This window comes from Balaenoptera musculus, chromosome 16, assembly GCF_009873245.2.
Source record: "Balaenoptera musculus isolate JJ_BM4_2016_0621 chromosome 16, mBalMus1.pri.v3, whole genome shotgun sequence".
Classification (NCBI taxonomy): Eukaryota; Metazoa; Chordata; class Mammalia; order Artiodactyla; family Balaenopteridae; genus Balaenoptera; species Balaenoptera musculus.
In genome coordinates, this window is record NC_045800.1 from 73,213,868 (window position 1) to 73,239,730 (window position 25,863).

General features: G+C 40.8%; 1 protein-coding gene across 4 annotated transcripts in view; it reads left to right on the forward strand.

Annotated features, from left to right (window-relative positions):
* ANK3 (ankyrin 3) overlaps nucleotides 1-25,863 on the forward strand; it is a 686,669-nt gene that overhangs the window by 551,255 nt on the left and 109,551 nt on the right. For 2 of the 4 annotated variants that reach the window (XM_036828058.1, XM_036828060.1), the window contains 6 exons: nucleotides 3,079-3,177; nucleotides 3,265-3,363; nucleotides 3,919-4,014; nucleotides 8,112-8,184; nucleotides 8,346-8,408; nucleotides 22,088-22,141. In XM_036828058.1, coding sequence (XP_036683953.1) covers nucleotides 3,079-3,177; nucleotides 3,265-3,363; nucleotides 3,919-4,014; nucleotides 8,112-8,184; nucleotides 8,346-8,408; nucleotides 22,088-22,141 — 484 coding nt within the window. The remainder of the gene's footprint in view (nucleotides 1-3,078; nucleotides 3,178-3,264; nucleotides 3,364-3,918; nucleotides 4,015-8,111; nucleotides 8,185-8,345; nucleotides 8,409-22,087; nucleotides 22,142-25,863) is intronic. The other 2 variants (XM_036828063.1, XM_036828061.1) reach the window with 1 other exon arrangement.

Below are 25,863 nucleotides of genomic sequence, written 5' to 3' on the forward strand. Positions count from 1 at the left end.
GGTGAACAATAAAGTAAAAAAATCACAGGAGAAATTTTTTCAACTTTTTTTCCCTTTTTAGCGTGCTAAGACGTTCAACTGTAGCACCTTCAGGAAATGAGATACTGAGAGTTTATTTTCAGAGTTTGTTTTCTAAAGGAAAAATCTCTATCTGTTACTAAATGCAACTTTTCAATCTCAGTCAGTTTTATTGAACTAAAATTATGAAAAAGCTATTTATAAAAATATCTTACAGCCTGCCATATTATTAAGTAATATTTAGAGTAACATGTGACAAGAGAAAGGTATTCCCTAAAACAATAGTATCAACATAAAAAATTTGAAAACAAAAATTTTAACTGAAATAAAATCAGGGAATAATTGTAGTTGTGAGTGGGTGTGTTCACTGAGGAAGACTATGCCAAGTGCAAGGAAGGCCAAAGACAGACTCGAGAGAGCACAGGTTTAGGAGGTGAGGAAATAGTGTGGATTTCCTGCTCCCGCTTTCTCAAACCATGTTGCATAGGGAGGTACTTAACTACTGCTCAGTAAGATCTCATGCTCAGGTACCACAGATCAGAAACACCAGCCTGAATATTCCATCTGTACCTGTTTGCTCTTCCTACACAAATACACCCTTTCAGTATTGCCTAAAGAAGATGACTTAACTTCAGCTTGTAATGATGGTATAAGTAGGCAACAGTGAAAAAAAGGAAGCAAAGACTGCTCAGTTATCTGAACTATGACTGTTCCTTAGTTATTAAAGAAAAAAGAGTTGGTCTTTCCAAAATGTATTGCCACTAGTTGAAGGGAATTTCCCAAATCACATCTCTCTGGGCATGTTTGTGCAAGGTGCCATTTACCATGGGAACTTTGTGACCCTCAATGAATGGAGGAGCCCCAATTTTGGTTTCTCTGGATGAAAACTAAATCTTCCTGGCATGCATATGTATTTTTAATAAAATACTGTAGTGTTTGTCGAGCAGCAAGAAGACCAATGTCTTAGAGCAGCGTGAACAAGGGAGAGACTCGTAGGAGACGAGCTCAGAGATGTAATAGATGGGAGGTGGAGAGCAGGGTCCAGACCAACCACATCCTAACAGTCCACTGTAATGACTTAGGGTTTTACTAGGAGTGACAGTGAAGCTATGAGGATGAGAAGAAACTGTACATTAAGGTACTTAGAATAATTCAATTTCTTTTAAAAATCTGATCAATACAGTAGCACAGTAGCCATTGGAAACTGTTGCATCATTGCTTAGGCATGTTGACCAGAAACTTGAAGAGTTCCTTAATATTTAAAATTTTTAAATATTTTCTGTAATCTTTTGGCTTGGGATCAGTCCTCTGCCACTAACGCTGGGAATAATGTTACTTCAGTCAATTAAGCTAATTGTACTGAGAACTGGTAGGAGAAAACTGTTTTCATGCCTCCCTCCCTAAGCAGCATTCTGATTCCTAACACAGTATCCTGAGTTCCTCAGTACCAAGAAAGAACCCTGCAAAGCAGGCAGGTGAATTCTGGTCCCCAAAATAGGATACCCTTCATCGTGCATGAAGCAGCTTTAGGGGTCCTAAGTCAGACTCATATACATGTGGTTACGGTGAGCTTATCAGCAGGGTCTGGTCAGTGTGGCTGCACTTACAGTTCAGTTCATGGAATAGAATCCAACCAGAGTCAGTTCTTTAGGGCAGCACATCCCTGCTGAGGCGTCTTCACCTTCCACAATCAGCTGTGTTCCGGACGTCCCCTTTTCAAATTCAAATACACCCATTTGCTGGAGTGTCTTAGTTAGTTTAGGCTGCTATAACAAGAATACTATAGCCTGGACAAACCTTTATTTCTCAGAGTTCTGGAGGTTGGGAAGTCCAAGATCAAGGTGCTGGTAGCAGGTAGAAAAGAGAAGAGGCAGGCCGTCTCCTTTCTCTTCTTATAAGGGCACTAATCCCACTCATGAGGGCTCCACCCTCATGACCGAATTACCTGCCAAAGGGTCCATCTCTAAATACCATTACACTGGGATTAGGGTTTCAGCATACAACTTTTAGGGGATACAAACATTCAGTCTGTAGCACAGAGTCACCATAAAGACACATTAATGCCATCACATACGAGATGCAGACACTTGAAAACATGGACCCCTGACCCATGCCCATTTAGAAATATTATTAAAAGTCTGTGCTCTCCCTTTCAGTGATCTGGTGCTGCCAGTGTCATCGTAAACAGAGATTGGCCATGGGCCCTGAAATTGTGTGGTGGAGTCTGTTACATTATGGCCATCTAGAAAAAATATCTGGAATATCCTTTTTTTAATAAGTAATTATCTAGAATATATATGTGTGTGTGTGTGTATGTATCTAGATATACATACACATACATACATACATGACATATTTTTTAATAGATGGAATTTATAGCCCCTCAGGGGTCAGTGGATATTAATTGGAGAAGCAATCCATTGCTTTGTCTAAATGAGTGGTTTTCAAACTGTGGGGCTCTAGCTAGGTAGGCAGAAGACTTTAACTAGAGCATCTATTCCTAGATCAAGTTCATACATCGCAGACCTCCTGAACTCACACCAGCCTCTCCTGCTTCAGTGTTTCTATCCTTCCTATCTCCGTCATACATTCTGATCATCATCTACTGCTTTCATGATCACTTAACCACTTCACATTTTTTAACCTCAATTTTATGCTTTTAGAGAGTAGAGTGTTGAATAAATGCTAGTCCAAGTCTGTCCATTGAGCACGCTTCTGACCCTCTGCAAGAAGCCACTGGATCCTTCTGTCTAGACTGTCTGTTGTTCCATCTTTTCGTCCTATCTTGAAAAGTTGTTATGGGAATAAAATGAGCCGATGCTAGAGCGAGCACTTTGGGACATTTAGTAACTATTTCCATGTGAGGTGGTATTATTATTTATATCTTAGATTAGCTCTGAGAATTATCAACGACATTTGTTTTATATAGGGAAAAAAAACTCTTTCTGCTGCGTTAAGAAAGGTTAAATAACACTTTTGCTTCTATTTAGGATATCTGTTACTGAAAGTATACTTAGGATGTTTCTTTTTTTAAAAAAAAATATATATATATAATTACAGATGGGATACACACCGCTACATGTGGGCTGCCACTATGGAAACATCAAGATTGTTAACTTCCTGCTCCAGCATTCTGCAAAAGTGAATGCCAAAACAAAGGTAAACTCCTTTCTCCTTTGTATCTACCAAGTCATTGATCTTGTGTCCAAGGAAGTAAGAGTCTTTTCTTCCATCTTCCTTCTACAGAATGGGTACACGCCATTACACCAAGCAGCTCAACAGGGACACACGCATATAATCAATGTCTTGCTTCAGAACAATGCCTCCCCCAATGAACTCACTGTGGTAAGAGCAAAGGGCCAGCTAAGTGATGAGGGGGGAGCTGGGCCTGGGTGCTGGTGTCTTCTTACATTTTTTATTGGACAAGGTTGCTTTTTGACTTTCTATGTTTAGTAGGCATAAACAGAGCATTCAGTAGAATGAAGGGAAAAGGGCAATAGCTTTTGTTATTGTAACTTTTGTTAACTTTTTGTATTGTTGTGAGTTGTCCAGAGAGAGATGTGATTAACGTTTCCCACTTAAAAACTACATACCCACTGCTACCCAGTAGGGAGTACATACATAAGAAGAAGCACGTGTTTGTTTCCTTGATTACATAAAACATTAAAAGCCTCTCGGATTCCATGTGTAGCAGCCCAGACTCTACTGTATGAGTACGGACAGGTTAGGTGGGTTTTGTGCAAGGTATGTCTTTAATGAAACAGCGTTTTGGGTATGACAGTGGGAGAGGACTGGTGAGACACTCGCCTTACGTTTGTAAAGGCAAATGTGTGGAAACACACAGGCGCTGAGACACGTGGAATGACTTGTAATTCCTTGTCCACGTTTCCCTCTTCCCAGAATGGAAACACTGCCCTGGCCATTGCCCGGAGGCTTGGCTACATCTCAGTGGTGGACACCCTGAAGGTGGTAACTGAAGAGACTGTGACCACGACTGTGAGTAGTGGATGCCAGACCTTGTAACCCCGTTACCCCAGGAGCCAGTTCTCAGATTGTAGGTTTTTCCAGGCTTTGGGGAGATGAACCTCTTTTCCTCCATTCAGAAACTAAGCACCGTATTTCCAAATGCTGTCACCTCTTTGATGGCAGTCAGCAAAGCAAAACTCTCATTTCTGATGGGAAGAAAAATTCAAAACACTAAAAATACCTTTTCAAAAGTTATACCTTTCAAAAAGCTACAGAGGTTTTAGTTCCATAGAAAGCTAAATGTATTTCTTTATTTTGATATAAAAAAATTTTTAATGAGATGTTTTGACATCCTTCTTTGGCAATGCAAGAAAGATGAAAACTCTAAGTTGGTTCTTTAAAATATTTTAACTCACAAATGATAACGGGTACATTGTCATCATTATTGTAAAAATATTTTTGCCTTGTTAGAGAAACATTAGAGATAGGATCCAAATCAGTTTTTCCCACCACGCTCGCTTCTCTTCCATTCACCTATTGGAGTTTTCCTAGGAAAAACAATAGGATGTGGTATTCAGACTTAAAGTAAATCTTTACCAGGAGGCCTTATTGCATCACATATTTTCACAAGCTGCCAGCCTCTAGGATAAATCACTTCTTTGGAACCCCGTCTGGTGCCTTTGAACCCCATCGGGATTTGGTAACTTTGGAATCAAGAGCAGATATTGCCCCATGTCAGAGGTTTACTTGAGTTATTCCTGACTGCATGACTCAACACACAGGCCCGAGATTGAGTCGGTACAGTGTCAGTTTAGGACTCTGCAACACTTGGAATTATCAGCTGTGCTTCCTTTTCTCATATGCCACCTTCCAACACGAAGAAGGCAGAGTTCACGTCTGCAGTCTGGATATACAGTGCTTCGTACAAAACATCGTGGCTTGAAGGATTCTGTTGCTACCTGCCGGTTGCGTTGTTTGGCTGTGTACAGGTTTTAGAAACTAAAAATTCAGCCTACTGATCACAAAAGAGAAATGCTGTCATTTGCAAAAGAGAAAACAGTAGCTTTAATGGACTAGAGCAAGGGTTGTCAACCAGGGCACGTTTCTAACTTTAAGATATAGCTGGAATAGAAATAAATTCCTACATATTGCTTTCATATACCTCTTGAGTATTTCATCGTCTTAAAATCTATCATTAAATTCTCGAGAAAAGAGTTTAAATAAATAATGTTTATTAACCTTAATTTTATAGATATGCCGTGTAACTCTCTTGGGAGTAGGAACGGAGAGAAGGACAAGGTATTAAATAACAGCCAAGTGTCACCATGCTATAAAAGATTTGAAGTCACTGAAATAAATATGTGAAACTTCTGTTTCAATGTTAGAGAATTGAAGATGGTATAATAGTTCAAAATATAAATCTTATTTGATTAAATGTCAATGATTTTCTCACCTGTTAGGGAAGTTCAAAATGTTTCTTTGATATCAAAAAGAGCTTTAGGAGAAAATAAAGTTACACACAGGGAAAGTAAAGTTACAGACTCAGGAAATGGACTGAGAGAAAAGGGTTTTAGGGCTCCGGTTCCTAGTGAAAGAATGTGCACGGGAGTCATGCCATTTCTCACTCAACATCATCAGCTGACTTGGTAGGTGATTTTCTGCCAGAGAGAAAAGACTACTCATGCTAACAGGAAGGTCCAGTTTGCCCGGTGAAGTAAATGAGGCTTCTGCCAAATGAAACACTCACATTGACTAGAAAAGAGTCCATTGAAGTCCCTAAGACCTAGCCCAGCACTGTGGTATTTGAGACTTTATTTCAAGCTGAGACACCACCTTGTCAGCCCTGCCTTTGCAGTTGCCTGTCATCTAGCTCAGAGAGGACTGACAGGATTCAGGGTGGGGTGTGTGCCCTTAAACTAACTAAGCACAGTGCAGCCGCCCACAGGTGGGTCTTTGTTCAGACCGTTATGGAAGCCCCAGCGACCATTGTCTCCTTAAGCAGGCATCAGCTCTTCAGCAGCCTTAAAAAGAATACTGCATCTTTGATAGGAGTGCCATGTTGGATATGGCAATTCTGAGAAAGATGCTTTAGTTAATGACATTACAATCATGACAGAGTAGGAAACTGAGTGGCTAGAAGCGGATATTCAAAAGATACGAATTAAGCTATTTAAATTGCGTTGTTTAAAATTCCCTCAGTAGCAACGAGCAGACTACTTCTATCACTCAGATGTTGGTTTCTAACAGCATTCTCTAATGGAGGGAACCAGGGCTCCTTGGAGAAATGACAAAATCTACAACTGGGGCAGGAAATATACAAGATGAGCCTGGAACCTCTGGTAGTGCCAAAAAGTAAGGCCCTCCCTGTAAATAAATAAATAAACACATACACAAGATGATGGGACGTGTTAAAGGGACACAGGAATCCACTGAAAGACTTCCCAATGGCCAAAGCCAGAACAATTTGAACAAAAGAAATAAAATAGTATTGGGGTATAGTGCAAAGTATAAAATATATATCCATGAGTTCATACTGATACGGATAAATGATTGAATAACTATGGAGGAAGAGGCAGATTTCTCAGGCAAAAAATTCCAAATAATTTATGAAAATACTTTCCCCTCCGAGAGGTAGATCATGATTCCCCACTGCTCAAGTGTGTCTGAGTATAGTAACTTCCCTCGGAAGAAAATAGTGTGGAGAGCAGGGGAAATAGAGTACATTACAGTGGAGAAAGCTGACCAACACTGCTTCAGCCAGATGACCAAGTACAACGTCAACCCTGGTAAATCATGTTGACAGTATATGCCCTTGATGTGATGTAATGAAAATGACATTTTACCACAGTGGTCCTCCTCCCCAAAACATATAACCCCAGTCTAATCAATGAGAAAAACATGAGATGAATCTCAGTTAAGGGACATTCTACAAAATACCTGACCAGTTCACCCCAAAACTGTCAAGGTCATTAAAAACAAGGAAAGTCTGAGAAACTTAGCCATAGGAGCCTAAGGAGATTGACAGCGAACGATAACATGGTATCCTGGATGGGATGCTAGAACTGAAAAAGGATATTTGGCAAAAGCTAAGGAAATCTGAATAAAATATAGACTTTAATTAATAATAATAAATCAATATTGGTTCATGAATTGTGACAAAGGTACCATGCTAATATGTGTTAATCATAGGGAAAACTGGGTGAACACTCTCTACTATCCTCGTAATTTTTCTGTAAATCTAAAAGTGTTCTAATATAAAATATTTATTTTTTGAAAATGTTCAATTACAGTATTACATGCTGGAAAAAAATACGAAATAATGCTTTACTTCAACATGACTTGTACCATTAGTCTTCTATATGCTCAGATTAAAAGAGGACTCATTTTTAAACAAAAACATATTAAGTCATTAATATTTTCAAACAAGTAATACTGTCAGTGTTCTTTGGATGGATACAATCTATCTAGGCGAAAAGTCATCGAAGAGCAAGTAAAAGATTCAGTAAAGCCTTTGCTCTGTCATACTGTATACCATTCTTTAAAATTTTGTGGCAGTTAAAATTATCCTGCAAATGCATTACCTCTAAAATATTTTCTGCAAACACATGGTTGTAAAAGTTATATAATTTATTGGAGTCTCAATATTGTGATTTATTCTAGAAATTAAAACATACACATAGGAAGGGAAAACGAGAAGGGGCTGGCTTGGCACAAGCAATAAAGACATGCTTCTTGCCCATCATTTGGCTTATCTTCAGCTAAGACTTTTAGTGGAATGGGGTGGCAGATCCATGAAGACCATGAAGAAGTATAGCAATGAACTAAGGGAGGCAGTATCTCTCTCCTTTTTTTCCTTTGAAAAGCTTTATTGGGGACCTAAAGCTTTCAAGCTGGTGTGCTTTGCCACTAGAATTCTTTCACCTTGTATTCGTTCTCTGCCATGTATATGATGAGGAACTTAGTGCTACGAAGGCATAATTTTGATGTCATTTTGTATGAGGGGGCCTTCAAGATATTCAACACACAAATCCCACAGTAAACCAACAGATGAATTTAGGAAGAAATGAATAGTCTCAGTAAAATGTCCTGCCTGCTCATACTAAAATGACTGCTTTCTTTGTTACTAGACTGTCATAGAGAAGCACAAAATGAATGTTCCAGAAACGATGAATGAAGTTCTTGACATGTCTGATGATGAAGGTATGAAAACCTCCTTTGAGTTCGTAGTAACAAAGAGTGACTTTGTATTTTTTTCCTGAAGAAAATTCATTGCAAAATGTTTTTAGAAGCATTAATATGTTTCGTTGTAGTATCAAGAGTATGCATTTTTCACACTTACATTGTTCACTTAAATCATGCAGTTCGTAAAGCCAACGCCCCTGAAATGCTCAGTGATGGCGAATATATCTCAGATGTTGAAGAAGGTATTTGCGAATTTTTATTGTGATAAAATTTAACTACCAGCTTTATCTTCCATTTCTTATCTTTGAAATGTAACCCTTCCTTGAGTTACTAACTTTTCATTTTATCTTGCAATTATTAATTAATGTATCATTTAAACAACATGTATTTGGTATCACTGACTGTCTTCTTTTAGTCTCTTTGAATCCCCTCTCCTTGAACGCATTTTTCAATTTGAAAATGCAAGTGTTACTAACTATCTGGATTACTTTCTTACTATTTGTTTCTATTAAGCAGAAAAAATTGTTTTTATTGTTTACATTTGAAAATCTAGAAAGTAAAATCTGATTAATGTTCATATCTAAAATATTTTTTTTAATGAGAGAGGGTTTATAAGGGAAGGGATCAAATGCCCATTCTAAGATGTACTCTGAGCTTTGCAGTGAAAGCTACTTTTGAACTTGAACTCATAATGAAAACTCAACCCGAACAAAACTGCTTTCAAAATGTAAGTTTTCAATATTAATTTCATGAAAGAGACAAATTATAGATGATTGTAACTATTCTTCATGTGCTTAAAAGAAACTACTAGTTTTCTGCCTTACTTAAAAATCAGTGCGTATGACCAGGTCATGTTATGTAGTTATATTAATGAATGACATCCTTATTGTTCATTGGAAAACTAGCATTTTTACAGTAAATAAATATGATAAAGATGGCAAATTTTGGCCTTTTTACTGAAATACTGAAATGTTTACTTAGAGTAGAATTTATATTATATTTATGTTTCTTTTCTGCATCATCTGACTCTCCCAAACAGCGTTCTGATTGCTTCTCCATTTTCCATCTCTCATGTTGTATTTTTCTCTTGGATCAGTCTTAGTGCAGCTAGTCTTTCTCTGCCTCTGGGTTGGCTGTATTGTAATTACTGGTTCCTTCTTTGATTTGTCCAGATTTCATTGGAAACCTAAATAGTGGGAAAGCCTACCTGATCCAAAGTCACTTTAGCTTTCTCAGTTCCAATGACTGCCAAGTGTAAGTGCGTTGTAGCCGGGGATTGCCCGCCTAGGAGAGCTAATGTCTTGATGGTCATTTAGGGACCTGAAAGTACCTGTCTCATTGTTTGTAAATGTTTTGATAAATATTAAAGGCTTCTACTCATCATTTTTCTTTCTTTTTCTGTAAACCATCAACTATATGTTTACCTCTGTTTATCCCCCAGTGGATAATATTTGCATCATCGTTAGGACTCTACGAGTAATATGCCTTACGTCATATTATATTTCGCTGCTTTCTTATGCAACATTTTCAGAGTAATTTCACCTGTGCAGAAGATAAAAGGAAAGTGATGTTTTCACAAAGATGCATACACTCACAAAATATGGTGTCAAATGAAATTATTATGAGATATAATATGACAGTCACAGACCTAAAGATTTGCTAGTTTCTAACAAGATATCCCCAAATAGCTGCATTGATGAGAGGCCAAGTTTGAATGGACTGTGTAACAACCTTATACATGTGGATAACTAATTTCCAAAAAGAAGACATTTTGAATCTCTTCATTTGAAGATATCTCATTTAGCTGTTTAACTAGAAATGACAATCATTTCCTTTAGATTGATCTCAGCTTGGGAATTTGAAATGAACAAGCAAATTTTCATTCTCATTTTATCCATCTTTCTTTAAACTCAGCCCTTGCTTTATGGATGTGTCCAGGGGCTGTTGGAATAAAATGGCTCTTGACTTCATAATGTTGTAGCATTTAATGTTGAAAGGGAGTTGGTTAAAGGTCACTCAGTCTGAACAACCGTCACCCAGTGCTGGAATTACCTCTGTTACGAGATCCTATGCCCAAATGCGTCCATGATGGGAATTCCCTAATTCCCAGACTGCCTATTCCACGTGAACAACTCTGACTTTAAATATTCTTCATTTTAGGGAGCATTATTGTCACTGATTCAGGCCTTAACTCAGTGATTCAAACTGATCTCTTTGGCACTATTCACAACAAAAGCTGCCTCATTCATGTAACAATCCTTCTGATATTTAAAAATGCTTTTCGTATTTCTTCTCAGTGTTTCTTCCTCTGGGCATACTATTGGCACTTCCTTCCCCTGTTCCCGTACCATCATGGTCAATCTCCTATGTACATTTCATCGTGTCTGTATCCATCTCAAACTGAGGCGGCCAGAACTGAACACCACGTTCGATGTATAGTCTGATCAAAGCAGAGTATACAGGGCTATTGCTTTGTCCATAGATGATAAATACTAAAGATCTATGATTGAAGATGAAGATATTTCCAAGGTTATAATATATACTTAATTGACTCCTATTAATATTACTATCGGCTAATGTCCCTAAGTTTTGCTTTCATGAGGTCTAGTAAGCCACAGTAGCCCTTTATCACATGTTTGTATCATTCTCTGCTGCATGAACTAGCATTTCTATTCTACTCCAAATCCCACAACAAATCATTTTGAAAGTTAAATTCTAAAAGGATCCCTACAACTTTAGTCTTGCCAGGGCTTTGCCACTGTAGGCTGATTTGGTGCTGCCTGTTTCATTAAGCCCTTATGGACGGAGGCAAATGTCTATTTCTGTGAAACCACAGCATGTTGTGAATCTCCCTACATAAGAGCTAGTAAGTTCTTGAGGTATCCCAGGTGCTAAGAATATCAGCAGCTTTTAAAAGCCAATAAAAATAATAAGCAATATATGCTGCTGGTTTTTCTTAACAAAAGAAGAATCAGTTTGTAACATGGGAAAATGTAATTTTAATCCTAAATTATAAAAGTTGAGTGGAATATTAGGAGAAGAGTGCCAAAGGTAGTCTCTTTTCCTCCTCCTTTCTCTTTTCTTTTATCTTTGCTTTCTCCTTCTCTTCTCTCTTTGATCCACTATGAGAAATTAGTATAGGTAAAAAAACACTTAGATTAATTTCTCAAAAAAAATTTTCAGAAAAATAAGGCTAAAAATGTTATCAATTAATGGCCTAAGGGAACAATGGAGCCAAGTTACAGAGTAGAACAGAGGTTGAAGTGTCAGCACAGCAGAGCTACAGAGACAATTTTAAGCAGGTGATAAGCCTGCATGTTCTACAGGTAAGGGGTAAACAGAGCTCCTCAGAGGGCCAGACTGATTCACAAATACCTTAATGCTCTACTTTCTTCTTTCCCAGAAAATACGTGACACGCATATAAAATTAATATACATGCAAAATTATTGTTGATTCTAGTACCACTTAGAGTCTTATGTATTGCAATTCAGTTTGTAACTAAAAAGAAAGAAAAAATGAAATTGGGAGAGAGCAGGGGGAGGGAGGGAGGGAAGAAGGAGAAGGGAGAGAGAAAGGAGGGAGAGAGGGAGGAAGGAAAAAAGGAAAAAGAGAAGAAAATTGAGATTAAGATTCGAGTTGTCTTCTAATTTGAGTCTCCCTCCCAGGAGACTTCACCATTGGCTTTGGTTCAACGATGATTTTACATTGTAAATTCCTATAAAATGTATTTTGTCAATTTAAAAAAATGTATAATACTGTTATTTTAGCTTGCAGGATTCTAGTGGGTTGGGTTATAGTAATAGATTTAAAGAACTATAGATGGGACATAATGAGAACTGGAATTAAGCCATGGAAAGTAAAAACCCAAAAGGCAGCTCTGTGAAATAGGACTCCGCTGAACAGGTTTGCGAAATAACTGGGTGACACAACCCTTGCTGGGAAGAATTATTTAATTCTTAGCTTCTTACAATTCTGATAGGACTATAGAAGCTCTTTCAGGATCAAATGTAGACACTAAATATTAAAAGAAAAAAGTAAGAGTCTAAGTACACTTAGATATAACTGTCAGTTAGGTATACCACAATCTACCAGATTGTGAAGTCTCCTATTAAAGGAAATCCAAAAATCTGGAAACCAGATTCCAATATCCATCAAGGAGCACAGAAGGGGTTAATGAAGCAGAATAAAGCTGTCTGACCCAGGAAAAAACTAATTATGCGTACTAAAATTGCTATCCACTGGTCCTTTGGAATTGAGGCAGTAGAAATCTAAAGGTTTGACATCAGGCTTGAGCCTCTCAGAATTTAAATTCTTAACCAAAATCTGTATATTTTTCTTAAAGAGTAAGATTCTTACTTTATGTAGTGGGTCAAAATCTTTGGATACATTATTTATAAAAACTTATTTTAAAAATTCTAAAAAAATAAAAATAATTGTCAGTAGGTATAGGTTTGAGATATAATAAAGCACTAACATTCCATCAGATATCATGAGAGAGTCAAGCTCACCTCAGCTTTGTACCCAAATCAGTGCCTAATGGAAGCCCCAGCAAAGTGAAATCCACAGATTTCAGAGAACTCAAAGGGCAGATTAGTAACCTGTAGTCCAAGCTCTCCATTATACTGATGAGAAAGTAAAGCCCAAATAAATGTTGAGTGACTTACCCAACCAGGTTAGTGGCAGAGTGGGACAAGAAGACAGATGTGAAAGTCTGTGGAATTAGGTCATCTCTTTCATAGCTACTTGAACGTGACCTGTGTTCTTATATAGAGAACCCAAGAATGAATTTTTTTTATTGGGGGAAATGTCCTATAGGACCTCTTCTCACCGAATGCTTTGGACTATCCTGATCTCCTACTCATCGTAATAAATAAATCAGACTATTATGTTTTCAGCTTTACGGATCTGGAAAGAAGCCTTGGAGATTAGCTTGCCTCCAGGTCCTCCAAGGGAGTGGTGACTGTTATGCAGAAATTGTCCTTTGCCTGAAATTTTATCATTTTACAAATACCTGTTCAATCCTAACATCCAGCCAGCCTTTTGCCTGATATCTCTCTGCTTACAATTGACCTTTCAAACAGACATTACATAGTTGCATGCTACTCTCGGCATAAAGTCAAAATGAAATACCAGACTCAGAGACCTAATCTTAGTCTCTGGTGTATCCCCAGAGCCTAGCACAGGGCCTTGCACACGGCAGCTCTCCAATATGTGTTTGCACGGCTGCATCCAAGAGGAGGGAGACTGAAAGGAAAGGATAGTTTTACAGGTTTCTGAGAACAGGCAAGATGGAGAAAATTTGCTTGCCTTGCTCCCTTTTCCTGCCATTATACCCCTTCTCACTGAGACAGCCCTAGCCTACGTATTGACTCGATAAACAGCTTTCTAATGACTCTCCCAAGGGGCGTCTGCATTTCAAAGAATAGTTCGTGAATTTAAAAGAATTTCCAGCTAAAGAAAAAGACCTGCGGGCTGAGACAGAGGCCTTTATTCTAAAACAAAGTCCATCCTGTCTTTGGAATTATTTAGTGACCCTCATCCACACTGTACACTTACCCAGCCATGTACTTTCCAGTTAGTCTCACAGATATCTCATCCTGCCCTAAACGTACCCCCCAAAACAGTGTCTCTTCCCACCCTTCTCCATCCCAGTAAATGGCTCCATCACCCAAGCCAAAATACGTGGTTCTGCACATCCTCCCTTATCCAGTCCATCAGCAAGTCATATCGATTCTGCTTCCAGAATGCATCCCACCTCCCTCCGCTTCCCACTGCCACCACCCTAATCCTCCCCGCCGACATTCCACCCGTGGAATATTGCAGGGGCCTCTTTACGTGTCTCCACGTCTACGCTTCCCCCCCCAGACTCAGCCTTCTGCACAGCATTCTTAGCAATCTTCTAAAAATGGAAATCGGATCATGTTATTCCATTCCCCAGTTTCAAGCCCTCCGAAGCTCACAGCTACGTTTTCAAGATTCATTCAAGTTGTTGCATATAATTGTAGCTCATTCATTTTCATTTCTATATAATATTCCATATGCCTGTATCATAATTAAGTTGTCCATTCTTTTTTTTTTTTTAATAGAATGTCAAAGTTGGATGTAACATTTTTTTTTAAGGTCAACTCTCTCGTTTTATCATTTTTATTTATTTATTTATTTATTTATTTATTTATTTATGGCTGTGTTGGGTCTTCGTTTCTGTGCGAGGGCTTTCTCCAGTTGTGGCAAGCGCGGGCCTCTCACCATCGCGGCCTCTCTTGTTGCGGAGCACAGGCTCCAGACGCGCAGGCTCAGTAATTGTGGCTCACGGGCCCAGTTGCTCCGCGGCACGTGGGATCCTCCCAGACCAGGGCTCGAACCCGTGTCCCCTGCATTGGCAGGCAGACTCTCAACCACTACGCCACCAGGGAAGCCCCCAAGTTGTCCATTCTAATGTCGATGGAAATGTGGGTTGTTTCCAGTGTGGAGCTGCTGCAAACCTTATGTATGTTTCCTGGTACACATACATATGTGTACATTTCCACAGGGTATAGACCTAGGATGGTAGTTGTTGGGTTGTAGGTTATGCAAAGACAACAGAATTCATCCAAACAAGGTAAGGCTAAAGTAGGATTATAAAATTAGATAGGGAGGCTATTTTTTTAAAAAAACAGGAAAATAATATCATAAAGAAAGCGATTACCATGAGGAGGGAGGAGGAGGTGTGATGGGGATAGGAATGTGAGAGGCAGCTCCTGGGGTGCTGATGTCCTGTTTCTTAACCTCTATGGTATTTATTTTACACCAATCTGTTAAAATATATGTTTACATGTTACGTACTCATCTGTGGGGTTGCTGTATTTAGTGATAAAAGTAGCCCCCCCTCTAAATAATACACATACAACCCCCAAAAGAGTACAGAGACAAAGCTAAAATAAAAACTTCCCAAGGCTTTATGATGCACTTAGAGTAAAACTCAGGGCCCTTCCGTGGTCAGTGAGTCCTTTGTGATGTGGCCCCTGGTCACCTCTTTTCCATTCTCTCAATCACACTTTTTGATTTCTTCCTAATACTCATCTCAATATATTAGTCATTAATTTCAGAGGGCTGCAAACTTTTTCTGTCAAGGGCCAACGGTTAATATTTTCAAATTTTCAGGCCACGTGGTCTGTGTCCCAGCTACTCAACTCTGCCTTTGTAGCCAAAAGCAGCCAGAGACAATATCTAACTAAACAAATGGGCGTGACTGGGGGACAATACAACCTGATTTACAAAAATAGGCAGGAGACTGGATTTTGCCCAGACCGTAGTTTGCCACATTTTGGTTAATTTTATTTTCTTTCAAAGTAGGCTTTTAGCTCCCTGGGAGCAGAGCTGTGTTTATCACTGTCATAGCACTTAGGACATAGACATAGACGTCCTCATGTGGGGGTGGGGAGTGCATCCACACATTTACCTGGGTCTCTATCCCCCTCCCCCCAGGATTCCATATAGATGAGCCCTCTCAACATCACAAACCAAGGGGCTTACCATGTATTGAGCCCTTTCTGTGTGCTAGGCATTAAGCTCCATACATTTCATGCATTATGTCCTTTAACTCTCACAGTGACCCTCTAAGTTAGAGCCATTGGTATTCCCATTTTACAGATGTGGAAAATCAGTTCCAGCAAGGTTAACGACCTTGGTCAAGGTCACGCAAGTCAGTGCAGGGGCTGATACTCGAATCCCTGTCTCTAACCTCTAACCTCCATGGTGCCTGGTAATTTAGATAAGAGCCGAACAGCGATCAGATTATTGTAAGTTTTAAATGAGTTAATGTATAAAGTTTAGCCCAGACATCTCAGTGAACGTTAGTTACAAGGCACCTTATCTTGCTTAATTTTCTCAAAGTAGTTGAGAGCATTTTTGGTACTATCATTACTCCTAGTTTACATTTAGTCCTAATTCAAAGTCCTAATTTAAAGTTTTATTAATCCTCATTTTTACTAAGGAATCCAAGGCTCAAAGAGTTTAAGATATTTGTTCAGGTTCACAAGCCAAGGAAACTGGAATTTGAATTTAGTTTTTTTGACTTTCAATGAGATGCTGTAAGAGAACACATGAAAGTGACAAGGAAATTCACAAGAAGGGGAGGTGAGTGACAGCCTCAAGAAGGCTGAATTTTACGGAATAGAATGTGGACAAGCAGAAGTTTGGGGGGGTGGGGAGAAGGGTGGGGACTGGAAAGCAGTGTTCCAAGTTCAAGGTCAAAGCATCAGAGACAGGAAGCAGAAGACCCCACAGAAGAGCTCGGCATGAGACGGGGGAGCCAGGCACTGGCCTTGGAGAGGACCCTCCGGCAGGGCACGGGGTGGAAGGGAAAACTCCAGGCACACTGACAATAAGAGGAAGAGGAGTGCCAGCGGATATGGAGACAGAGTGGTGAACAATGGAGAGAGAAACCAGAAGAGTGAGTTCCAGAGGACGCCCTGGGAGAAACTTGCCTGGGAAAGTCCAGTCAGATGAGCACAGGCCATTTGGGAATCCCTGCTGACCTCAGCAACTACCACATCCAGGACCTCGTGGATTCAGACCCAGAATAAGTAGGTCTCATGTAGTGTATGTTTTTCCCTCAAGAAGCTGTGACAGATGAGCAGCTGGAGCAGCCTGTGGCACGAATGGGAACAGGAACTGTTGAAGAGCTGTCAGGGAATCAGCATGTTTATTGACCAAGGTCAATAGGTGGTTTCTTCATTTGCCCAAAACAGGTTGTAATTTTGTTCTTTTAATAAATTTATTTATTTATTTATTTTTGGCTGCATTGGGTCTTCGTTGCTGCGCGTGGGCTTTTCTCTAGTTGCGGCGTGCGGGCTTCTCATTGCGGTGGCTTCTCTTGTTGTGGAGCACGGGCTCTGAGACACGTGGGCTTCAGTAGTTGTGACACACGGGCTCAGTAGTTGTGGTGCACGGGCTTCGTTGCTCCGCGGCATGTGGGATCTTCCCGGACCAGGGCTCGAACCCGTGTCCCCTGCGTCGGCAGGCGGATTCTCAACCACTGTGCCACCATGGAAGCCCAACAAGTTGTAATTTTGAATAAGATTTCCCCCCCCACCCCCAATTCTTTTAGTCCCTGCCCATCTACCCAGAACGTCTGACCTGCTTCATGGGGAAGTGGGATCTCACCTGGCCACCCGTACCCCCGCCCCCGACACTGGCATTCTTACTACAGGGAAAGCAGAGAGTGGAGGGTGACACCACGGAACATCAGCACCGAAAATGATTGGCCGGGGGAAGGCAGGATGGTGGGCAGAGGGTCTGGAAGAGGAGGGGTTAGAGAACCAGGGGAAGATGTTAACCCGTGGGAAGGGGTGGTCTGAGCACCTGGGCCAGAATCACACTGAGGATGAGAATTGACAGCAGGCCTGACCTGTCTTTACCTTGTATGTGCACACCCTGTGGGTGGAGGTAGGAGACAGAAGACAAACCAGTAACAGGTGCTTGTTGCCCTGCATGGTGAAAAGCAGTTTGGGTGGGGCTTCCCTGGTGGTGCAGTGGTTAAGAATCTGCCTGCCAATGCAGGGGACACGTGTTCGAGCCCTGGTCCGGGAAGATCCCACATGCTGTGGAGCAGCTAAGCCCGTGCGCCACAACTACTGAGCCTGCGCTCTAGAGCCTGCGAGCTGCAACTACTGAGCCCGCATGCCACAACTACTGAAGCCCATGCGCCTAGAGCCCTGCTTCACGACAAGAGAAGCCACCACAATGAGAAGCCCGCGCACCACAATGAAGAGTAGCCCCTGCTCGCCACAACTAGAGAAAGCCCATGCACAGCAACAGAGACCCAATGCAGTCCCCCAAAATAAATAAATAAATAAATATTAAAAAAAAAAAGCACTTTGGGTGTAAGAGAAGGAAGAGGCCAGATCCTTGCGTACAACATGCACACGATGCTGGCACTGCTTTATACCTGGGGGGCAGTGAGCGTCTTCCTGTTTTGCACACACGGTCCTTATACACCCAAGTAATGAAGGGCCAAGACCAGTGAGCTCTGGATGTGGGGTTGAGTCTAGACGAATAGCTAAGAAAGACTGAACAGAAGGAACCAAAGGGCATGACACGGCCACTTTGAATTTAGCAACCTAATTTCTCTGTACATAAGAACCATTTTAGTGCCTGATTTCACAGGGCTAGTTTGTGGCTAGTAATTTATTCATTTTCTAGTCTTCTTTAAAAGGGGCATAGGTTTTAGGTAATGAGAACAGTGCAAGTAACCTTTCCACCTGCATTCTGTCTCTCTTCTTCGGTGTCTGTTTCACCAAGTCAGTATAACATCTAATCTTACTTAGGTGACTGAGGGTAATTTCTGGATTAGGGTTAAGGAGTACTGATAAAAATAGGAAAAAATTACAGTGTCTGTCCCAACATTGTCTTTTTCTAGCTCTTCACAGGAAAGACACAGAATTCTTTTTCCTTTCTGGGATGGGTTTGTTTATTAACCCAACCAAGATCACAGGGGATGTTTTTCATTGCTACATCTGGAAAGGTTCCAACACTGAGTCATGCGTGCTTACTTTAGAAACTATATCTAGCCTGGATTAAGGAATAGTAAACTGCTATACAGTTTTTAAAAAGAGATACATCTAGCCACAAAGAACAGAATAATGTTTAAGAGGAAAGAGTCAGATTGACTTTGTACTCTTAAAAAAAAATCATCCTGAGCAGAAAAGAGTGATTTGTTCCATGGGATAACGGCTACTTGTTCTTGTTGTTGCTTAAGAGATGTGCAAACTTTGCCATTTAAGCCTGATTCCTTTTTGACCACCTATAAAGCCAGGATCTTACCGCCACCTGGAGTTAGGGAAATAAAGAAAGAAGACAGTGGGTGGCTCTCCGGTGAGAGATACACGAATCCCTTAAAATGACACGCACTTCTTTTTTTTTTTTTTGGTGCGTTTTGGGTCTTCATTGCTGCGCATGAGCTCTCTCTAGTTGCAGCGAGCGGGGGTTACTCTTTGTTGAGGTGTGCAGGCTTCTCATTGCGGTGGCCTCTCTTGTTGCAGAGCCCAGGCTCCAGTAGTTGTGCCCGTGGGCTCAGTAGTTGTGGCGTGCAGGCTCAGTAGTTGTGGTGCACGGGTTTCGTTGCTTCGCGGCATGTGGGATCTTCCCGGACCGGGGCTCGAACCCGTGTCCCCTGCTTCGGCAGGTGGATTCTTAACCACTGCACCACCAGGGAAGCCCGACACGCACTTCTTAAGACCACCTGTGTCGCCCATTGCTCATCTAACCATTGTCTCAACTTACCCCATTGCTCTCACATCTTTTGAGAAGGAAAGCAAGACAACAGTATATTCCAGAACTTACTTTCTGTTTTGAAAGGACAACCACTGCTGCCAGGAGATGCTGGAAAACAAAGGGTTGAAGCGAAGGACCCAGCATCTGCTCCTTCCTGACGGAGGAGGCAGCTGGGGGGGGAGGGGGCAGGAGAGAGAGCTCACTGCATTCTCTACCTTGGGCTTGGGCAGCCTCGCCCTGAGCCTCCTTCCATCCCGGAAGATAATGGAGTCCCAAGCATCCACTGATCCTCCAGCCTGACCCAGAAGTGCCTGTGCCACACACAGGGACCTCGGGAAGTAGGTGGCACAGCCCCTCCACTGTCGACACAACATCTCCTTCCTTTTATCAGCCTCTCAGAATGTGCACCGGAGTCCTTGCCAACTGCAAAACGAAAAGTGAAATGCATGAGCATCTGGAAACTAAGTAACTTTCCCCTTATTTATTGTGTGACTCTAGGTTAGAATTAGACTTTTAGAGCTAAAGTTTGGGACTTCCCTGGAGGTCCAGTGGTTAAGACTCCGTGCTTCCACTGCAGGGGGCACGGGTTCGATCCCTGGTCCGGGAACTAAGATCCCACAAGCCACGCGGTGCAACCAAAAAAAAAAAAAAAGAAAAAAAGAACTAAAGTTTGAGTGGATGAGCGTCCTCATACTACCATATTCCTCTTCCCTCCTACTCTTGCTTCCGTGCTCTTCTGACAATGCAAATATCGGAAGATTGAGGGAAAAGACATGAGCAAATAGAGTCATTTGGATTCTTCATGATGAAAACTTACTGTCTAAACATTAGGGGAGCTAGACATCTTATTATAAAGTTTTGAATTTATGGAAAAGATTTTCTCTTCAAAATTATCTGGATTTTTATGTTCCTTATTTGAACCTTCCAAAAAATAAAATAGGCTGAGTCTCATTTGCCTTTATTTGTCTCTAAAAGGGTTAATAATACCATGGAGTTGCTGAGATGATGAAAAGAAATAATATACACATAAAGCACTTAGAGCAGTGACCAGCGTACAGTAGATGCTCAAAAAATGGCAGTCCTTCTTTTTTCGTAATCAGATGGATATGACTATCTATGTATCCTGTTTCCTGCTCTAGGATTAGAATTAGGCCAGGACAGCACCAGAGGAAGAGAGAGAGCTTTGAGAGTTTCAGTCTTCAGTTTAAACAAAAACAGAAACAATGTGGGTCGACAAAGTCATTGCATTGTCACCCATTAATGGGTTTATGTTGCTTGTCACTCGGATGGCAATTGTTAGTCTATAATCCAATTTCAAGGGCCCTAAAAATCTAACCCAACCAGCCCATTTCCTACAAGTCAGTTGCCTGTAACTTTAGTAAAGCCGGCTGCTCGCTGGTCTCCAGCATTCCCGTTCTGTCCCTCCGGGCTGCATCCTGTGGCCTGGGATGGCCAACTTCCCGTTTCCACCCCTCTCTCCCTGCCTGTACTCACACACTCTCCATTCAGCATCTGCCAGATCTGCAGTCCCACGTGCTGCCCTCTTCCTTTGTGCTCTTGTAATACTTTGTAACTTCTCACACACACTTTCTGTCCTGGTGGCAAGGTGGGGAAGCGCCTGGCAACCCGACTGCGTGGGTTCTAATCCAGGCTCCTCCGCTAACGAGATGTGTGAGTTTTGAAAAATAACTCTGAATCTGTTTCTTCATCTGTAAACTGGGAATAACAGTACCTGCTTCACAGGGTTGCAGATTAAGTGAGACGTGCATGTAAAGTGCTCAGTTAGCAAGCACAGCGTGTAGCACGTACAAAGCATGATCTCAGTAGGAACCAGCAGGAGTCGGAGTGCAGTATTTGTATCATGGTTTGTGTCCTGGTGTCAGCTTCTTTACTAGAGGCTAAATGCCTCAAAGGCAGGAGTTGGCTTTGCTCCTAACATAGGTCCTAGCCCAGCGCTCCACTGTCTAACCACTCAAAGTGGTTAGACAGTGGAGCAAGTCACCTGGGGGCTTGTTATCCATGCAGAATCTCAGGGCTACCCTAGACCTACGGAATCAGCATCTGCATTTTCACAAGGTCCCCAGCTGATAAAATACATCCCTTGAAATTTGAGGAACACTGCACTCATTCCTTGAATTCACTTGCTGAGCTGATATTTTAATTATGCTCCTAATAGCCGCTAGGAAAACAGACACTGAATTCTATAGAATCAGTGCTGCCATTAGATCACTGTCATTTGTAAGGATCCTTTAGACCAGTGGTTCTCAAAGTGTGGTCCCTGGACCAGCAGCATCGGATTCACTTGGGAACTTGTCAGAAATGCGAGTTTTCAGGTGATTCTAATGCATCCTCCAGGTTGAGAACCACGGCTTTAGAACCCTGGGAAGCTACCAGAAGTACCACATTAATATTGTGCACTCCCTTCTTCCTGCCTTGTTTCGTGTCATTTCTTCTCTTCCATGTCTTAAAGAGGCAAGTAAGGTCAAATATCGTGCGTATCGTTTCCTCTTTGCCGGATACTTGCTGGTGCACGTACACATCTTAATGCCTACCTGGCAGACTGACATTTGTCAAAATACCTTTTCGGGTGTAGGGAACACACAGATGACTTATCTGCAGTCCCTGTATTTTGTTTTGTTTTGTTAATTTTATTCATTTTTTGAATAGGTGATAGACGCACATGGTATAAAATTCCCAAGGTACAAGAGTTTACGGTGAAAAGTAAGTCTCCCTCCTTCTTGCTCCAGTAATAGTGTTCCTTTCTCCAACAGCAATCACTGACCTTTCATCTCACACATTTATTGAGCACCTAATATGTGCCAGGCATTGTTCTGGGCACTGGATATGGAACGAAAAGACAAAAACCCCTGCCTTCATGGAGCTGATATTTTGCTTACTGATTTCTTGTTGTATTTGTTCAATAGCATAGAGTTTGGCAGTAGTTAAAAGTAGGGCTCTGTAGTCAAACCAACTAATTTTGAATCCAATTTTCCCCATGTTCTAAGTAATCTTAGGTATTTATTCTACCACTGTGAACTGGGTTTTTCTTTATCTTGAAATGGAGATAACAATTCTATAAGATTGTTGTGAGAATTACATGAGATAATACTTATAAAGCACCAAACAGTGCCTAGAACATAGTAAATGCTCAATAAATATAGTTGTTGATTATAATGATGTGATCTCATTCTACTATTCTATAACGTAGACTAGAAATGGCTAAAGGATTTATTTTCCCAGTAGCTTACATTTCCTCTCTTTGCTATGTGATGATCAAAAAAACCACTCTTTTCAGAACAAGCACAGTAAATTTGTCTTCTCAATTCTGATCATTAACTGCTTCTCAGTAAGACTATTCACTGAGTTCTATGAAGTAATCAACTCCTAATCAATCACTAGAGCATAGAGACTGTGTTCCTCTCTATTCTTTTTAATCTAGCTTTTTTTGAAATCCCACGTAATTTGGACATTTTCTACTATCATTTCATTTGGAGGTGTTTTGTAGCATTATTTTCAGCTTCATAATGTTACAAAGTACATTCCTTGGGGAGATTCTGCATTTCGCATCAGAGGGATTAAACACTTCTGAGAAAGTTTCTGACAATATACTTTGATATAGTTACCTTAAGGAATATTCTTTGTGATGCTAGTCTCCAGCCAGATGGGAAAGCAACTTTCAACCGCTGGAAAAGCAACAGAAGTATTCCTCAGTAGTGGTCTTAAGATGGAAAAGAATAGAAGAAAATTACATGCAAAAAAAAAAAAAAGAAAGAAAGAAGGAGAAGAAAAGAACTCCTAGGGCATGAAAACGCTTAAATAATAAGCCAAGAACTGTTTCATTTATTCACCATGAAAAATCATTAGCGGGCATAATGAAGGATTGCAAGGAAGTTGGGTTAGGTATATTCCCCCATGTACTGATTCGGGACCAGTGAGTTGAATTCTGAAAGGGAATGAGGCACAGCTACGTGACCAACCACAGTCCTGATAACCATTTACTATATTCTCTTTGTCTCCTTTGTCCCTGATTCTATTTGGTATTATTTCCTGGTAGACAGAGTGCATGAATCTTTGGAGGGTTGACTGTAGTCCAGGAAACCTGTTCTCTGAACCTCCTCATCATAGGACTGGGAGGCAGGGGTAGCTGCGAAATTGACATGAAATGCCTCTGGACAGCTTTTATTATTTGGGGAATGGTGAGATCAAGGTAGATTTGGGGTGTTTGGGTTTTTCTTTGAACATTTTCCAGCCTCTGGTATTTTATTGTCAGAAATGGATTAGCAGTAAGAACATCAGTGCTCATAATTTTGAAAGGCGTAAAGTCCCTTCCATACAGGTGAGGCCTCCTCTGGTGGCGCTTACCCGTGTGCTTCTCCCAGACTTTGTCTACGCTAATCGTAGAACGCACTGCAGAGCTCACTCTAATTGATTAGGGGTGCATTAGGCACTCTGTCTGTGACCGTTTTGCCTTACCTTTGGACCTTGTCATTTTTCATTCCCCTCTGTTCCCACTACTTATTACCTCTGAGCTCAGTGGTTTAATTTATTATCATCGTCTCCTGTGGTTGTGTGAGTTAACAGGGCCTCAGCTGGGTTCTAGACAGCCTTCAGGAGTTTGCAGTCAGATGGTAGCTAAGGTGGGAGTCACATGGCCAGACGTTCAGTGTGACGTCATCGTTCGAGGGTCTGTCACCTCGGCCGGGATGGCTGGAACAGCTGAGAGCTGACTGGCATCTCTCTCCACATGGCTACCGTGACTTTCTTTACACCTTTACATGAGGTGGCCTCATGGTAGTCAAATTTCTTGCCTTGGGATTGACTTCCCCTTTGGAACAAGTACTCCAAAGAGACTCAGGCAGAAACTGCAAGGTATCCTTGAACTCAAAGTCCAAAGTCATGTAAAATCACTTCCCCTGTATTTTAGTGTTCAAACATTGAGCCAGTTCAGATTTAAACAAGGGCAGTACACAGGCATGGATACAAGGAGAGTTGGTTCATTGGATGGGGTAGAGAGGGCATTTTTAAACTCTAGCTACCACACCTTCTTTGCCAGAAAATAGTCAGATTTATCTTCAACACAACGGTTATGCCACTGCACCAAATGCTTCTAGGAAACACAAACCCACACGAGTGTTTAGTAAGTGAAAATTTGTGGGTTCTGGTAATACATATATTTTAACTAAATATATCTGATATTGTATGAGTGTTGTTCATTCATAGAAATATTACTTTTGTTATATTACAAATATAATTATTTGTACCTGTTGGTCAGAGGCTGTTACTAATCAAAATATTTTGGGATTATAGAATGGATTAGAGGTAGTTAACAAGATACTCAATATAGTTCATCTCATTCCTTTCTAATCTTTGGTATATTAGTGTGTCATACTATACAATAATTAGAGAATATTTTGTTGATTGAAATGAGAGTTAGTTGTATTAATATTGTTCCTCCATTCATTCAATCAACAGGTATTTGTTGAGTATCTGTGATGAACCTGGCCCTGCGTTAGGCCATGCAAAGCAGGGAGGCTTGGTGCTATGGTTGGATTTTGCCCCAAGCAGTATCAATAGTAGCATTTTAAATGCTAACTGTATGAGTTCATGCATTCAGATGTTTGAACACTAAAGAAAGCTGTGTTACTGAATACTACTAACAGTTAGTGCTGACCCTTTCTTTGTGCATTATTTCATTTAATCCCCCCAAGAGGTCTTAGGATAGAGGCAGAGTTGTTATCCCAGTTTGGTAGAGGTTGAAACTATGACTCAAAGTAAACAGTATCCCAGAGTTCACCTAATCAATAAGTGATGAAGCTTGAAGTTGAATCCAGGCACCACCTACTATGCAAAATTGCATTCAAATAAGACCATTGCCTTTACCTCTAAATTCCGTGCCTTGTAAGAAATGTTTTCATCATTCTAAAATGGTAAATGCATAATTACTTAATTACTATTACTTAATAGTCATAAGACTACTTTAATCTTTGGCCAAATGTATTGACAGCTCCCATCCCCATCCCGGCTCTGGGCTTCTTTTGGTTTCATAGAGACCATTTCTGAAGTCTAAGAAGGATATGTAGAAAAAAAATAGAAACTTAATTTTATTGAAATTTTACTGTTTACCAGTCATCAAGCTTGGCATGCCAAATGAATACGAAGTTGCTGTGGCATGTAGATGGGAAAAAAAGCAAAACCACCAACCTCTTTAATAAAAGCAATCATGAATTCCAAAAATATTGATGGGGCACTTACAATATGGCAGGTCCAGGAAAATCTGGGTTCTTGTTTTGGGGTTCTCATCTCACTCTTCCGTGGGAGGGACCAAGCAGGTGTTTTTCCTGCCAATGCACTCTGATAAGGGAAGCCCACATGAGGGACACCGAACTTAGGATGGTGAGTGGAGGATGGGAGGAGTTCTAGAAAGAGTCCAAGATTGGAGAAAC